General features: G+C 35.1%; 3 protein-coding genes across 7 annotated transcripts; 2 read left to right on the top strand and 1 right to left on the bottom strand.

The window, feature by feature from the left end:
• The first annotated feature begins 673 nt into the window (after positions 1–673).
• Positions 674–4,191, top strand: LOC142521720 (ras-related protein RABA5a-like). Of its 3 annotated transcripts, XM_075624868.1 has the most exons (4): positions 674–914; positions 2,740–2,872; positions 2,992–3,485; positions 3,610–4,191. In XM_075624868.1, the coding sequence occupies exons 3-4, from the start codon at positions 3,146–3,148 to the stop codon at positions 3,945–3,947; spliced, it is 678 nt and encodes a 225-aa protein (XP_075480983.1). In that variant the 5' UTR covers positions 674–914; positions 2,740–2,872; positions 2,992–3,145; the 3' UTR covers positions 3,948–4,191. The 3 variants fall into 3 exon arrangements, with proteins under 3 accessions (XP_075480983.1, XP_075480982.1, XP_075480981.1); XM_075624867.1 differs by having other exon boundaries at positions 674–910; positions 2,740–3,485; XM_075624866.1 differs by having other exon boundaries at positions 2,740–3,485.
• Positions 4,192–4,642: 451 nt separating this feature from the next.
• On the top strand, positions 4,643–6,988 carry LOC142521718 (thymidine kinase-like). Of its 2 annotated transcripts, XM_075624865.1 has the most exons (5): positions 5,157–5,619; positions 5,680–5,744; positions 6,204–6,348; positions 6,504–6,625; positions 6,723–6,988. In XM_075624865.1, the coding sequence occupies exons 1-5, from the start codon at positions 5,581–5,583 to the stop codon at positions 6,976–6,978; spliced, it is 627 nt and encodes a 208-aa protein (XP_075480980.1). In that variant the 5' UTR covers positions 5,157–5,580; the 3' UTR covers positions 6,979–6,988. The 2 variants fall into 2 exon arrangements, with proteins under 2 accessions (XP_075480979.1, XP_075480980.1); XM_075624864.1 differs by lacking the exons at positions 5,157–5,619; positions 5,680–5,744 and adding an exon at positions 4,643–5,132.
• A 124-nt stretch (positions 6,989–7,112) lies between these two features.
• LOC142521717 (scarecrow-like protein 13) lies at positions 7,113–9,678 on the bottom strand. 2 transcript variants are annotated; one of them, XM_075624862.1, is made up of 2 exons: positions 9,554–9,678; positions 7,113–8,912 (listed from the first exon to the last, which is right to left on the bottom strand). In XM_075624862.1, the coding sequence occupies exon 2, from the start codon at positions 8,792–8,794 to the stop codon at positions 7,238–7,240; it is 1,557 nt and encodes a 518-aa protein (XP_075480977.1). In that variant the 5' UTR covers positions 8,795–8,912; positions 9,554–9,678; the 3' UTR covers positions 7,113–7,237. The 2 variants fall into 2 exon arrangements, with proteins under 2 accessions (XP_075480977.1, XP_075480978.1); XM_075624863.1 differs by lacking the exon at positions 9,554–9,678 and adding an exon at positions 9,094–9,532.
• Between the last annotated feature and the right edge of the window lie 2,819 nt (positions 9,679–12,497).

Genomic DNA, 12,497 nt, shown 5'->3' with positions numbered 1-12,497 from the left:
CAATTTACCATATCCTTCTATGTACTCACATTACATAAGAGTTCTTAACGTGATTTATAGGTTACTGCGATGAGCCTAAAGTTTGGTTCGTAGACTACTGCGATGAGGCTGGAGTTTACCCAGCCCAGCGTACACCAAAGAGTAACAGCTACGAGTTTTGTCGTCATTAGAAATAATATAAACATATTGTAAGATCAAACATTTGTCGTTTTATTAAGTATTATAGCTCATAACATAACTTCAATATTTTATAGCGCTCAACTCTGAAACGTAAAGTGTCAAATGCTTTCTTTAACACGAACAATTATTGCTCCAAGTACGAAAAAAACTTAAAATTTTATGATTATTCGACGATGGTGATATCATGTATCTATAATGGAGCTAGATTGAGATATTTGAATAGGTACGTATGTAATATAATAAATATAAAATATTATAAACCCTCACCCTCATAGGTACGTATATAATATAATAAATATAAAATAATTAAAATTTTATGATTATTTGGCGATGGTGATATTATAACTAGATCGGTGATCACAGATACAATGTTTTATGGTTTAATGTTCTTTGATCTAAAATTTGTTCTATTTAGAACGGAAATGGGTCACCTAATTAATAATATAAAAATTTAGTCCGTGTATGTTTAATAGGTCGGATGAGGGGTCCAATAAGGAGAAGGCCCATTTCGTTGACCCATCCGAGGGACTGTTGCCTTCTCAACTGTAAATCTGGGTTTTCCTCTTCCTCTCGTCAAATCTCCAAACTTAGCCCTGGTCGTTCTCCTGAGCTGTTATTTGAATTTATTTTTAGTTTCTCCCATTTCTACTCTTTTTCGATTTGATGGTTGTGTATTGAGCTGGAGAAAGCTGAGGGGAAGAAGAGTTGCATTCCTTGTTTCAACTAGTGGGTCGGCATGCTTCCTTCTTTTTCTCTCTTTTTCATTTCTTATCCTTCCATTTCTGATATGGATGTGTCTTTCCTGTTGAATGCCGTTTTCGTGTCGCCTACTTTTGTTTTCGTTTTTTGTATGTATAAAGTTCAAGGTGTCTGCTTTTATTTTCTTTTCATTTTTCTGGGAAATTCGGAATTATTCAGAAAACGATTGGATTTTTTTGGATTTAGAATATATATATTTGTTTTGGTTGATAGATACAAATTTTATGGGAATAATAGAATTTACTGCTTAAGTTTTAGATTGATTTGACGTTTAGATTTTGAGTGCCCGCTTTTCCAAATTATTAATGTACTAAAGACTGTTTGAGAGGTACTGGAAAGAATTTAGACCACTCCAAGTTAACTGTTTTTTGCTTTCGAATTACCGTGCGTCAGGAGTTGTCCAAATATCTCCAAATACTTCGTTATCACTTTACAATTTTACGTGGTGCAATGATGTGGAAGAAATGTCAAGATCTTTGTGCTTCGTGCTAGGTTCTGTTCCTTCCAAGAAGGCTTTAACTCTTCAAATATCAAAATTTTCGCAATAATTTTCTGAGGAGATCTTATCACTGATGTGTTATAAAACATAGGCTTATTGGATTGGAAACGACAAATTATTCGAATGAAATATTTCTAACCCAATTCTGAAGCTTCCGTTTCTTGATCTCAAACATATAAAAACGTGCTTTGATATTATGCAGCTAAAGGTTGTTTTTTAAGGAAACCATCGTGCATTTCAATTGACTTTTATTGGAGTTTTCTTTTAAACTCACACGAACTTCGCACTTCTTTGAAATTGGAGACAGATTCGAAGGTCCTTTTTTACAACTTTTATTTATTACCTCGCTTACCAAATTTCAAGCAGGTTCTTTCAGTTTATAAAAGATTACGATAGCTGCAAAAAAAATAGTCTTTTTCTATGTTAAAGGTTGTTATTCAGTTGTAAAGTTGATAGGTTCATATTATTCTGTGGGACATTTATACCTACCAGATTGAATCTATGAATGCTGGCGAACTTTTTCCTCCGAATCTCAGCTCAGCCAAGAAAATGTTTTAACCTTTTGTTCGTCTGTGGTTTGTATGTCTGTGAGAAGTTTACATATTTTACCCATCTCTCATTTGTTTTTATGGGACCTGTGTTCGTAGATTTTCATACCAAATCACACTGAAGCAAGCAGAACATCTCTTATTGACCGGATTGCTCCATAGTTCCTGAGAGTTATATATATATATATATATTGTAGAACTTCTGTTTCTAAGTTATCACTTGTTTTTATCGAAATCATCTTTATTACCGTCATAAGCATAAGGAGGCTATATTGTAGGAAATTTAAATGAGTTTATGCTATTATGTTTTAATTTCAAGAGATAATTTGTGGGGATAATCATATCCTAAAATGCTTTTGAGGTTGCATACGGCTTTTTTTCTTACTGGAATATCTATAATTAACATTTTCTAGAATATCTATGAATAACATTGATGCATCACGACATTCAGACCATGCACGGTGTTTATGTAATGTTACAGCTTTCAATTTACGTGCATATGAAGGATTAAAACAGACAGGAAAGAGTATTGGTGTGAGCAAGTACTTGGAGATTTTTGCATAACTGGTGCAATAAATTATGTGTATTTGAGAAATGCTTAGGCAAGGAATATATATATTGTTACGAACTACGTCAAACAACAAAATTATTCTTCTGTGTGTAATATTGACTGTCAAATATGCACTTTCTTTTACAGAGATATTCTAGATTTGTATTAAATTCTTTGCTCTTAATGCTTGATTGGTATTGCAGGTGCCTTTATATCTTAGTTTTTTGGGAACCAAATTGGAATCTGGAATCGTGTGAGTTTACTTGAAGGCTGGAGCTGTGGCTGCCAGTAAAGCTGCTATTTTGGGGTGGAGTACTGAGCAATTGACTCATCGTGGTCTTATATATGCAACTATTTTGTTATACATTTTTCTTCTCATTTGCATTTTAGTGCTGGACCGCTGCCTATACATGTACTTTACCTACCTGACGAGCTTTATCTGATGGTCTTTACAGTTGCGCATATTGTTCTCCGGCGACATCCACAATCCTACATCTTGAACTGTGTGAAGTCTGATATTGAACGGTGTTAAAATATCTACAGAAATCCTTCTCTTGTTAGCAAATACTCGATATGGTTTCGTAGCTAAGAATTTTAAAGGGTGAAAAGATGGCCTTTTATAATGAGGTAGAACAGACTGAGGATTACCTTTTCAAGATTGTTTTGATTGGTGATTCAGCTGTTGGGAAATCAAACTTGCTTGCTAGATTTGCCAGGGATGAGTTTTACTCTAATTCAAAATCTACCATTGGAGTGGAATTTCAGACTCAGAAGATGATAATCAATGGGAAGGAAGTTAAAGCACAGATTTGGGACACGGCTGGTCAGGAGAGATTTAGGGCCGTTACATCTGCCTATTATAGAGGGGCAGTCGGAGCGCTTCTGGTCTATGACATTAGCAGACGCCAGACCTTCGAAAGCATTGGCAGATGGCTTAATGAACTTCATAGTAAACAATGCGGCCTTTAGGACTTCATTTTTGTTTTTGTTTTGTGCTTTGGTATTGTTAGAGATATACTTTATTGACATGCATACTTATTGGAGTTATAATGTTATATATCTTTTTTTAACAGCCCATTCGGACATGAACGTGGTGACTATATTAGTGGGCAATAAATCTGATCTCAAAGATGCCCGGGAGGTGAAAACTGCTGAAGGCAAGTCCTTGGCTGAGACGCAGGGTCTGTTCTTCATAGAAACTTCAGCTCTAGATTCCTCCAATGTATCTTCTGCCTTTCAGATGGTTGTAAAAGAGATCTATAACATTTTAAGTAGGAAAGTAATTCAATCTCAAGAACTCAAACATAAAGAAATTGGCCGGATAGGAAATGGGAAAAGATTAGTCATACGGGCAGATGGGGATCGAGAAACAGATGGACAAAATAAAAAGAGTTGGTGTTGTTCATCATGATCCATTCTGCAAGGAACACGAGCCATTGTTGTCAGAAGCGAGCTGTCATTTCTCGAAAGCCCTTTTCTCATTATCTTAAGATGCAACTCTACTTGTTTTAATGTTAAAACTGTCACCTGAGTTTACTTTTGTAACTCAAATATCAGGGCCAGAAATAGAAGGGAAAAAACTAATCTGTTTTTCCCTGGAAATTGTAAATGACTTGAAGTGGTTTGAATTTTATTAGTAATGTGAGTGGGTATTCCTTCGATGTATTCTACACTTCCATTTTGTGGTGTTAAATAATACTCCGTGTTTTGCTCTGAGTTTGGAACTTGGGCCACTTTAGGTTCTGCTGTCTGGTCCAATTGTTTTTGGGTCTTTCGGTTTCTTGCAAAAGCATTTGACTCTCGTATTTTTCACTGATAATTGATAATCGAAAATAAAATAAGATACGATTTGGTTCGTGGTACGAAGCAAATAGTATGTAGATAAGTAATATTTTTTAATAATAAAATATATAAAAATGATAGTTAATATAATATTTGATTTGATTGATTAATTTGATTAAATTTGAAAAAATATGATATTATCGTTTTGTTTTTTTTAAATATTAATAAAATAATAAAATTATTATTTATTAAGAAAAATATTGTAATTTTCAATTCAGCAGATAAAATTGGATAAAAAATTTACCTTCTTTGCTCCACAGTGGGTCCCACCGTCTGATTGTTTTCTTCCGTCCATCCAACCCTAAACCTTAGCGGGCCTTCAATGTTCGAAAACCCTCCTCCTGTAAAACCCCCAAACCCCATTTTTCAAAAAATTTCCATTCAAAACATATGCAGAGCATTTCATTAATTCATATATGCTGAAGATATCAAAAATGAAATCACTTCTTACACTCAGCCCATCACTCTTCAAGCCTCCCGGGGCCACTACCTCGCCTTTTCCCCTTTGTTTCCACTCTCAACGATCTATTTTTCATTGCAAGATTCAACCTTTGGAGAATCCCATTTCTCTTCCCGCGCATTTTGTGGTAAATTCTCTTGCAAATTATTCAAAACCCTCAAATTTTAGTCAAAGTCGAGAGTTTTGTTCCGAAGGAAGGGCTCCTGGAGAGATTCACGTGATCGTGGGACCAATGTTTGCCGGAAAAACTACCACTCTTCTTAAAAGAATGAAGTCCGAAAGCAGTAATGGCAGGTTGACAATTTTTTTTAAAATTTTTAATTAGTTTGTTTTGTAGTTGATCGAACTTAGGTAAGGCACGTTTGTTGGGTGTGTTCCGAAATTTACTAATTTTAGGTTGGGATTGATGTCCCAAGTGCACCTTTTAAGTTTGACTTGTCAATATGTATAGTGAGCTAAGTTAAGTCTGCTCATGTGTGGGGTGCTTAGATGAGATTAATGTACTCCTTATTTTGAGATTTAATATAATATTTAATTTAAGAATGATCTTTAAAGTCTTGTACTTGTGGTGTTTTCGTATGCAAAAGGTGTGCTATCTACAACTTGATACCAAAGTTTCTTACCTCTTTATAGGTCCGTGTACAATGCACGACAGGTTGTTGCTTGATTTATATCCAACAGTTCAAAGCTTTTTATCGTCTTTGATTTAGAATTTTTGTGGACATGTTTATCATATTTGTCTATGGTTCTTGTCGGCATATTTTGGGGTATCCTTCAAGAGGTGGGCAATTGAGTTTACATCCCATGATTGCAGGATATATGCGATTGAGTTTTTGTGCAGGATAAGATAATGCGGTTTGAAGAATCTTGTGAACATGTCTTTGCAGAATCGGCATGTCTTGGAAAGTTGAGCATTTACACCCTTGAAATTGCCCCTCCTGTTGGATATGACCTTTTCGACCATGTTGAAGCTATTTCTAATTTGGCTTAGGATTACCGATTGCTCAATCAAGATTTTGGGTTGCAATTTTCATGAAAGAAATAAGTTTGAGACCTCGGGCGAATAATATCAAACCTCGAGATGTTATCAATAAATCATTAAATCTGCTTCTTGATTGCACCTCACTGTTGTTGTGCTAACCCAGTAACTATGCTTTGTCTCAAGCTGCATTATTCTATTACCTTTTCTATGTGTGTATATTATAGGTGTTGGATTCCTCCATAAGAGTAGTGGCCTTCGTGGTGATGCACGTGCACCCCACAAGAGAAATGCATGCTTAACTATTGGAACTAAACTGACTCTGTGTCATAAATTTTGCCTGATTATTGTTGGTGCTTTTATTTGTACTTGTGATGATTTTGCAGAAACGTAGCAATAATAAAATCAAACACGGATACTAGGTATGAGCTAGATTCTATTGTGACACATGATGGAGAAAAGTTGCCATGCTTGCCATTAGCTGTTTTATCGTCATTAAGAGAAAAGCTAGGCGCTGAAGCCTATGAAAAAGTACTTTCTTATTTCTGATTCTTGTGTTTCATTTAGTTATGTGAACCATTTGCGTTAAGTTGAATATGAGTAGCAGTTGAATCATTTAATATTTACACCAAATTTTAGGTAAGTTTTTCATCATATGCTCTAATAGTTTTTCAATGATACATCAGCTGGAGGTGATTGGCATTGATGAAGCTCAATTTTTTGAAGACCTATACGATTTCTGTAGCAAAGCTGCTGATCATGATGGGAAGACGGTAATAGTTGCTGGATTGGATGGCGACTATTTGAGGTACACTTTATTTTTCACGTCCTCACTCCTCACATGATCTTATCCTTTGTTTAACTTCTGATAGTTGTCGAAATTTGTATTTTTTGGGCTTTGGCAGAAGGAGCTTTGGTCAAGTTCTGGATATAATTCCCATTGCCGACTCCGTGACAAAGCTTACTGCCCGATGTGAGGTATGTGGCAATCGTGCTGTGTTTACTCTGAGGAAGACAGACGAGACTAAAACCAAACTTATTGCTGGGGCTGAAGTGTATATGCCTGTGTGTCGCAATCACTACGTGAGTGGACAAGTCGCGAAAGAAGCTACAAGGGCTGTTCTTGACTCCCAAAACGCGCAGTTCACTTCAGTGATCTAGGACCTGCCCCTGATTTTTGTGGTGGAATCTGGGATCGTACATTTATGTCTGAATCGACTATCAAGGCTGATTTTGCCGTAAAGGTGTAATCATTCGTCAAAATCTTGGCCTCATAATGTATGAACGCTTCAAAGTTATCTAAGTATTGATATATTAAAGATACTTGTAACAATAGAAGCTTTACAAGTGAGAATTCTCTAAACAAGAAAACTAAACTTATTATCTCTAGTGTTTTTTTCCTTCTAAAACGAAAAATAAATCATCTCCAAGCAGATGATGTTGACATAGCTCTGTTCTTCCACCCGAGAAACAGAGCACCGTCCGCTTCTGCAACTCTGTAATTTGGGCTATAATTTTTCAACATCTCCTTAACAGCGCCATTAACTGATGAACTCAATGGAATTGGAGAAAATCCGGCCATCATAAGTCTCTGTCTCCACTTACCAAAAAGCTCGTGCCTTTCGACCCGATCAGCACCCTCACAAGCTAGTATATTGACCACGTCCCTTGCCACACAGTTTTCCTCAGCTCTAATCCGCTGACGATCATCCTTTGCTTGTGCTGCATTAATGGACTCAAACATGGCCATATAATAATCTAGGGTTTCACAAAAACGTTGGAAGAATCTTGAAGTGTTTGTGTTGGATTCTTGTTCGACTATGGTGACAACCTTTGGTGACAAGCTCTTCACAAGTCTAAGTAGGCGGTCTCTATGATTAGCTGTGCTCACACTCTCATCTGGCATGTGATGTAGTATGTAAGGGAAATTCACGGCCAAAGCTTCTCCAGGTCGAACGTCAAGATTTTCAAGATGGACTTCACGTCCCGACATAGCTGCGCCATGGAATTCGAATGGTACTCCGCACGAATCCGCCAGTTTTGCTAGCTTCTGGCCAACAAGCTCAAGTCCTCCACCACGAGCATGAGCAGACTGGGAATCATCAACACCTGTGATGCGGATATACGAAGGCCTGCCTGGACAGCGTGAAAGGGCCTGAATCATGGCCATCCACTGACTACCCTGAGCAATCTGAAAGTCGATTATGTGGATTCGGTCCTCATTTTCCAGAGCTTCCTTGATCGTGACATTGGCAGACGTATAAGCGAATTTCCAGTATGGGCATATTTCATAAAGCACGGACATGTAAGACATTAATTCGGAGCTTGTAGGTTCCTCACACTTCAGCTTCTTGTATATTATGCTTCCAGAGGACAATAATCTTGCCCTGGTCCCTTCTAGCATGTATGCACCTAATCTTTGCAAAGGGTCACCCGATACAGAAACCCTTTTTTCCAGTATGTCCATTAGAGCTTCGGCAGCTGATATTGCAACATTTCGATCAGACAATGAGGCTGTATCAGTTTCTGACACTGTTTCAGCACAGGAAATGAGCAATTGTTTCAGGTCCATTTGGGGGGCCATCTCAAGAATTCTGTCGTACCCAGTGAAAAAAGAAAGTTGTGAGGTAACACCATTGAAGGAGCCACTATCCTCGAAATCTGAGTCGGGCCCCAACAGTTCATTCCTCAAAACCCACAGAGCTTGCATCAACTTGTTTTCGTCATCAACACCAGATGACCCACTAAAGGGTGATCCATAAGTATTCTCAGACGAGTAATGAAGATCAGAAAAGTGAGAGTTCGATAATTGGGGAGAAAAAGTGCTCATATTGGAGGAGACACTAACAGCTGAAGGTGAATTGTAGATGGCAGCATAATTGGTTGCTGGTGTAGATTCGAGAGTGAAAAAATTTTCAGCGTCAGCTTGAAATGAAACAACGGTGCCTTGGCTTTTAATATCCCGGGAGGTTTGCATCTCAAGAGACAGAATCAGTACTGTTACCTCAATTAAGCAGATATAGTGAATCTATACTACGACAAATACAGCTCCCGAAAGTTGCCACCTTTATGTTTGAATACGAGGAGCAACAAATCTGCCATGGAGAAAACATATGACCAGAGGCTTTCAAGTTAAGACACCAAGAGGCAGGTTTTAAAAATGACCGACTATATGAAATCACAATCTTCAAAAAAGAAAAGGCAACCATACAACTCTTGTATTCAGATTTTCACATGTACAGGCATACATAGGGCCGGCTATATTTTCTATCGCACCTCCCTCCGTTTGCAAAATAAAATCTTTGACAAGACTGTGTGCCTGACGTCTCTCGAACGAAAAGTCAACCAATGTTCAGCCAACACCTTTGAACAAACATGATCCTCCCATGGATAAATCGGAGTATATTTTTCATTAAATAAATTTATTAATTGCCTTGTACGGAAGGTAAAATCATTAAAAACAAGAATGACACAAATGGGCAAGTTAGAAGAAAATTTAGGTCTTGGATGCCAATTAAGTGACAGTATCCATCAAGAAAAACAACGTATTTAACCAACAAAATCCCATATGCCAAAGATCATAAATGAAACCAAGACGTAACGTAAAAATTGACAAAACAAAGAGATCTTCGAAGTCAAAAAGCTGATACAAAATGTATAATCAAGCATTAATCACGCACCAATAATGAAACTAATTAAATTCAAGAAATCAGGAGACTGGGTCCGCTAATCTTACCTTCGATGGACAAAATCTGCTGAGATTTCGTGAATTTTCTCACACAGAAACCGACATACGAAGGGGGAGACAGGCGGAAGGAGCTTATAAAATTATCGACGAAAGGCAAGTAATTCAAGTAATGAATTTTCTTAGAATAGAAACTTCCGGTGTATACAAATCAGTTAATTACCCTTCATTTATGAGTTTACTACGTAAATGCCACTGCTAAAACCTGCAGACCCCACCCACCCCTTCGCATTCTTTTCTTCGTGTGTTCATCTTCGACGACTATGCGTCGTTTGATGTGAATGGGTTTTCCGCAATTGAAATCACGGTGTCTTTGTTCGTGCTAGTTAACTATGCACACGCTCACGTGTGTACAAATTATTTTTATCATCCATCGATGGACTAAAGTGTAATTTGACAATTTATGGAGTGACTAAATTGATATTTGAATTGTTAAAATAAAAAAAATTGTGTGTTGAAATTAAAAAAAAACAAAATAAAAAAAACAAAAATGTAATATTAATATCATATAAAGGTAAAATTGGAAGAAAAAGTTGGTGTCCTCCTAAATAGTTCCGCTCAACTTTAATAAAATAGAATAGATAATACTAGGACACTTATTTTTTTATAATTTATTTAATTTATATTTAAATGAGAATCAAAAATTAATTATAAAAAATAATAAGGACTGCACTGCAATTTTGATATATAAATAAATAAAAAAAAGAAACAGAAAAAAGCATATCGTAAATAGGAATTGAACCTTGATAATTAAAAAATAAAAACTATATGTGTTGAGAGTTATATATAACTTACATTAAAGTTTTCAGACTCTATTAATATATATAATTATTAAAACAGACTATGAAATCAAAATTTAGTTACTCTAAGTGTTTCAAATTTAATAAAAAAAAATTGTATTCGACTCAAAAGAATTTTGACAACTTATTCATTACATCTCTTGACATAATCTCGAATCTTCTTCATATGTCATTTTTGCATAAGTTTAGCGAACACAAGGTGTTGATGTACAAATTCTTTCGAAAGAAAAATATAATGAAATGCATACCGAAACTCGACGTAGTTTGTTGAGCTAATTCATGTGCCACGACGTCTAACCATTGGATTCATTCTATCGATGTATTGTCAACCGTTGGATTGTGGGATGTCCGACCTATTTTTGTAAGGTTCATACTAATCCAATGATTTTTTTACGGATAAGTTGTTCCAGTGTAGTATGTAAGTGAAAGGTGAATTAATTTAAAATGCAAAATTTCAATCGTCGAATATATTTTTAATTGAGTAGCTCTCTTGTGAGACGGTCTCACGAATCTTTATCTGTGAGACATGTCAACCCTACCGATATTCATAATAAAAAGTAATACTTTTAGCATAAAAAATAATATTTTTTCATGGATGACCCAAATAAGATATTCGTCTCACAAAATACGACTCGTGGTATTGTCTCGCATAAGTTTTTGTCTTTTCAGTAGTGTCATTTTCACCTTTGATCATCTTTTGTTGCCGTCTAATCTTTAGAGTCCGTCCATTTTTAGCCTGCAGATGGAATAAAGATCCAAAAGCAACAGTAGCATCACTTTGTGGGATGTACTCTTTTCATCCACTGACGCTCTTTTACAATTAATTAATCTAAGCCACTGTTGTTTAATTTATACTCGGTATCTCACTCGTACAATGCATAAAGTGTTATTTTATATAATTAGTGATTAAAATTAGTAAATATCATTGTTTAAATAATTAATTAAAATATTGATATAATGTAATGAATTTATTTAAATTTCAAATATTGTTATAAAGCATTATGTAGGACTCATAGCTTGTCACTTTATAAAAAATTACATCTAGTGATAATGATGCAACTCAGATCTTTTAAATCATACAGCAACTCAGACATCATGTTTCGATTGTTTTACCAATCATGGACAATTATTGCATACCTACAATCTCTATCCAATTATTGGACTATTTGCAATCATTGAGATCAAATTCATGACATTGGTTTTGATTCCAATTGTAAGACTGAGTATTTGCCTATTTATCGAAATCTATATGTGATGTTAACTGTGCAACTCAAATATTTTAAATCGTACAACATCTCAAGCGTCACGTTTCAAGTTATCTACTCAGCAGAGACAATTATTATACACCAACATATTATTATATAAAAAAATTTATACAATTTTAGATAATGTTAATATGAATATAACAATCTTCTGTCATAAAATTGACTTATTTATCATTGCATTCTATATATTGGTTGAATGAAACTGTAATTAATAAAACATATATATTAAGAAAAAATCATATACTATTGTCTATAAAATTTAAAGAATAAATAAATATTTTTCAAAAATTCAAAAATGATTAAATTTTGATAACATGTTAAAAAAATTATTGCTAACGTTCTAGTTAAGATATGTTATGATAATATCATGTTAAAAGATAAAATATGGACTTAAATTCAGACTGATTTTTATGGAAAAAAATGTTTATTGAGCCAATACATTGAGTCATTGAGATAGTCAAGTTGAGTTGTGCGTCAATCGATACGAAAACATTCTCTACACAATCAACCAGTTGTCTGTGAATTATTTTCGGGAGTTTTCTCACATATGACAAAATATTTACATGCTTGTATCTCTCCTCAGAGATTTTAATAGTCGTTAATTTCTATTTTGAGCTAGCCGTCAAAAGAATTTATTGTTCAGGTAATGTGATTAGATAGCTGATAAGGACACGTGATATTCTCTGAATAAATATCGGGATATATAAACAGTTGACATACATATTACATTTATTAACGATTTTAATATAGCACAATTGTGCATACCTATTACATGTATTAATTTTTGAATAATCTCCTATAAAGAGACCAGAGCTTCATAATTTTGGACTACTGAGTATTACAATACGCTTATGTATTCAAAAGCATTTG

The sequence above is a fragment of the Primulina tabacum genome, chromosome 13 (genome assembly GCF_025594145.1).
Source record: "Primulina tabacum isolate GXHZ01 chromosome 13, ASM2559414v2, whole genome shotgun sequence".
NCBI classification, from domain to species: domain Eukaryota; kingdom Viridiplantae; phylum Streptophyta; class Magnoliopsida; order Lamiales; family Gesneriaceae; genus Primulina; species Primulina tabacum.
This window is presented reverse-complemented; position numbering and strand designations above follow the sequence as displayed.